Source organism: Phaeoacremonium minimum (assembly GCF_000392275.1).
Source record: "Phaeoacremonium minimum UCRPA7 unplaced genomic scaffold PA7_03_scaffold_310, whole genome shotgun sequence".
In the NCBI taxonomy this organism is placed as follows: Eukaryota; Fungi; Ascomycota; class Sordariomycetes; order Togniniales; family Togniniaceae; genus Phaeoacremonium; species Phaeoacremonium minimum.
In genome coordinates, this window is record NW_006921215.1 from 68,106 (window position 1) to 72,786 (window position 4,681).

Sequence of the window (4,681 nt, forward strand, 5' to 3'; positions counted from 1 at the left end):
ATGAAGTTCAACAGTGTTACAGCTGCTGTCGCGGCGTCCTTTCTTTCTTCCGGCGGACTGGTCGCTGCCTCCCCTCTTAAATTCACACATGATGTTGTCGTCGTCGAGCCCTCAAAATTCGAGGTGTCTGTCCTGGGCGGAAATACGTTGAAAATCAAGCAGGTCTATAACAAGGGCTTCATCAGCGCTCACCGAGGCCCCAGAGCGCTGGCAAAGGCGTACAACAAGTTCGGCGTGGAGTTATCAACGGACTTGTTGGACCTCCTGAACGAAATCTTGGAGGAGCTTGGGCTGAAGCCGGCTGCTGGCGCGGGAACAAACGAAACTGCCAATGCGGACCAGGGAGAGGTTTCTGCTGTGCCGCAACTCTTCGACAGCGAGTATCTGGCGGAGGTTCAGATCGGCACCCCACCGCAGACAGTCAACCTGGATTTCGACACCGGTTCTTCAGATTTGTGGGTGTTCAGCAGCGACACCCCCAAGACCCAGGTTGCAGGACAGAAGTTGTACAATGTCAACGCGAGCTCATCGGCTGTACGAGTCCCCGGCGCAACTTGGAGCATTCGCTACGGAGATGGCAGTGGTTCATCCGGTATCGTCTACACCGACACCGTCAGCATTGGAGGAGTGACCGTGCAAAACCAGGCTATCGAGTCTGCCACCCAGGTGTCTGCTTCCTTCACCAACGATACGGCTTCCTCAGGTCTTCTTGGACTTGCTTTCGACGCCATCAACACAGTCAAGCCGAGCAGTCAGAAGACATTCTTCTCTAACGCAATGGAAAACTTGGCCATGCCTCTGTTCACGGCTAATCTAAAGCAAGCTGAAGGTGAGACTCTCTATAAGATATAGCTTACGTTAGAGCTTTTGTTAACTCTTATTAAGCCGGTAACTACAACTTCGGCTTCATTGACAACACCGAGTTCACCGGATCCATCACCTTCGTACCCGTGAACAACACCCAGGGCTTCTGGGCGTTCGACGCAGATGGCTTCTCCGTCGGTGACGGCCAGGCTGTGACCATGGCCCACGAGGCCATCGCCGACACCGGCACCACCCTACTACTACTCCCGGACGCCATCGTAGCCTCGTACTACTCGCAGGTGGCCTCGGCGCAGAACAGCGCCCGCGTGGGCGGCTACGTCTTCGACTGCAACGAGCAGCTGCCCTCGTTCACCGCCAGCATCGGCGGCTACAGCGCCGTCGTCCCCGGCGACGTCATCAAGTTCGCCCCCGCCGACGCCAACGACTTCGAGTCCGCCACCCTCTGCTTCGGCGGCATCCAGAGCTCCAACGGCCTGCCCTTCGCCATCTACGGCGACATCTTCCTCAAGAGCCAGTTCGTCGTCTTCCACGGCGGCGACAACACACTCGGCTTCGCGGCCAAGCCCCTCAATGCTACGGCGTGAGAAGAGCGCTTGGTGGTGTCGGGGTGATCCGATTGTTTTTTCTATAACGAGGTCGACGGCAGGCTAGATCGCCACCGGAAGGCTTGGGTTCTTTTGGTTTCATGTGGGACATAGATGGCCATAATCCGGCCTGAATTATTTAGTTGTATATAGAGAATCGCCTCGATACATTTCCTATTTTGAATATAGCATCTCATAAACACACGGATTGTTGAATGTGAAGATGGCGGCTTGGCATTTTATGCCAGTAAAAGAGTTCATGCATGCATGGTTATCAGGAATGAAATTAAGTCTCTGATTCTAGTACAATATTATTCCTAGCAAGGCCGTATTCAAGAGATCTGTAGCCTAGCGGTTGGCAGCAAGCTACGATATAGCACATAGCTCAACTCATGTTAAAGGCAATGTCTCCACCTCTAGCTACGCGACGGCTCATAGTTCATAGCCCTTACACAAATATGCCTCGAATCCTATTGTTATAGCTACCTAGTCTAATTCAACAACATTTCTTCCATGTCTTCTTTCCTGTATAATTATGAGTGAAATTTATTTGTTTTCTGTACCGCAGCGCCCTTGGTCCACTCTCCAGGCTTCTGGGCATTCATTGCTCAAGTGGGGTCGTTAGGCAGCCTACGTATCTCAACATCTCAATCAGGTTGTCAGACATAAGCTTCAGAATCACTAACTAGAACTCGCACAAAGCCACTTGAAGTTATGAAATGGAACAGGATTCAGCACTCTGCGACACATGTCAACAGATCAAACTTGAGGACTATTTCAACCTCGCTGGCTATCCCGGAACAGTGAATCTAGGTCCCTTCCAAGACATCGCAAAGAAGGATCGCTGTCCACTATGCAGGCTCGTGATCCAAGCGCTCAGCGGTCATGCAAGACAACACTGGAAGACGGGAAGTTATCCTGTGGAAGTCTGCTACCTCGGGAGATATGACGAGAACTCAAACAGACCAGTCCTTCAAGTTTGGTTTAACTCAACATCCGAGACGTTACCAGATGGAATGTTTGGCCACTTTACAACCCTGGCTCAAATTGTTCCTCTGCACCAGGAACTCATGCACGTTGAGAACGAGCCAGAATCAACTAGGCGTGTCCAGCTTGTTAGTGAGAAGGTTGATGTTTCTCGCATTCAAAATTGGATAAAGAGTTGTGTTTCCCTTCACGGACCGAGTTGCAATCCTCCAAAGCCACACAATGCTGGGAAGCCACAGCTGAGCTTATTGTTGATTGATGTCAAGAGGATGAAGCTTGTAGAGTGCGCTTGGAATTCCCGCTATTTAGCGCTCAGCTACGTTTGGGGATCTTCCAAGGGCTTGAAAACCACAAATGCAAACATACGCCTTCTCCAACAGGACAGAGCTCTGCGGGAAGTCAGGGGCGAGCTGCCACAGGCAATCCGTGATGCCATCGACTTCACTGACGCTGTGGGAGAAGCCTATCTATGGGTAGATGCGCTTTGCATTGTCCAGGATGACCTCTCGTCGAAGGCGACTTATATTTCCCGTATGAATGAAATATACGGCAACTCACTTGTAACTCTTGTCACACTAAACGACCCATCGGTCGACTCGACGCTGCCAGGAGTTACGAACCCCCGTGTTCTTGTTCAGTCACCAGTCGAGATTAACGGACTAGGTCTAGTACCCAGGCTACCACAACTTTTCAGTGTTGAACAATATTCTGCGTGGAGCCGTCGAGCGTGGACTTTTCAAGAAGGCATGCTACCCAGACGTTGTATATATTTTGCAGACCACCAGGTCTTCTGGCAATGCCGTACGACCTACCAAGCAGAAGATTGCCCAGATAGCCATGACCAAGGTGCTTCAGACTTTGAACGGGGGCGGAGGACCAATGCTTTAGAGAGAGAGACTGAAAACGACTTCAGGCGGCAGTTCAACGTCTATGAATCGCTTATCAAGCAGTATTCTCCAAAAGCACTGAGTTTCCCTGTTGATTCTCTCTTTGCATTCGCCGGGATTCTCTCTGCCCTGTCGGAGAAATTTGGCTGGAAATTCGCTAGCGCCTTGCCAGAAACTGGGTTTGATATGGCATTGATCTGGAGGCCGATGTTTAGTGCTAGATTGCGACCTCGATCGTCGTCCGCTGACAGCTCAAATCCCTTGTTCTGTAGATCTCCTACTTGGTGTTGGACTGCCTGGCAGGGAGATCTTTTCTGGGACCCATGGCGTCTGGATTCTTTTGCAGGTCAGAGGGTCACTGTGGAGACGGAAATAGCAAGCTTTTGGATTCAGGATCCTGCTGAATTGCGACAGGTCCAGCGAGGAGGGCACGTTGACTCCGATACCGATACCTGTGATCATACATTCGGAGAGCTGACAGCAGTCGACTCAGCACTACTCTTCGAAGCCAAGACTATCAATACTGAGATGTATGACATCTCGGCACCCAGAATGGAGCAATGCGCCTTGTGGGACGACCAGCTGGCTGGTGGTGGCCTATCCAGTTATTTCCGCAACCACATGTCACATTCTCTCTGGATTTATAATTCGGCTGGCCACCACTGCGGAACGCTCTGCGGAATCTGGCCAGACGAGTGGTCGGCACAGGGCAAGCATGGTCCTCGTCATGACTTGGTTCTGCTTTCGCATAGTAACCAAGATGAAGTAACGCAGACAACTATACAAAATTATCAAGACCATCTCCCATTGGAATACCCATCTGACAGAGAGTATTATGAAGAAATCTTTGACACGCGACATTACAAGTACAAGAGTGACTGGGCTCTCAATATTATGCTAGTTCGGTGGGACAATGGGTTGGCAGAGCGTGTGGCGGTGGGCCAGATGCATGTTGATGCTTGGGAGAGGACCGTTCAAGAATCAAAGCTGATTACACTTATATGAGTCCAGTCTATCCAGAGGATTTCTAAACCATAATGATGATACTTACGGTACGGTCTCTGCGCACTCGCCAACTTCGGAGTTTAGTAAGGTGGATTTCGGTGGAGAAACCGAGCCACGGTGATTCACCTACATGAGCTCTCAGCGTCTTTTGCAATAATAATGATCTACGTCTCTCATATAGAATCAATGGACGATGCTATCTCAGTCATGAGTTTCTAGGAACATTGCTTTACATAGTGAGACTTGGAAGATAAGTGCCTCTTCACTCATCTCACGATGGTCAGTATCACACATCGTCACAAGATTTACCGTGATATTATCCTCTAGGAATCAGAGGTCTACATTCGAACACTCCTTTGTCCTAGCTTAGCTTTCAGATCTTGGCCTCTTTCC

At 50.3% G+C, this 4,681-nt stretch overlaps 1 protein-coding gene across 1 annotated transcript; it reads left to right on the plus strand.

Moving 5' to 3' along the window:
• Positions 1–1,409, plus strand: UCRPA7_4026 (putative endothiapepsin precursor protein; the record flags this gene model as incomplete). Its single annotated transcript, XM_007916572.1, has 2 exons — positions 1–829; positions 886–1,409. The coding sequence occupies 2 exons, from the start codon at positions 1–3 to the stop codon at positions 1,407–1,409; spliced, it is 1,353 nt and encodes a 450-aa protein (XP_007914763.1).
• Positions 1,410–4,681: the final 3,272 nt, after the last annotated feature.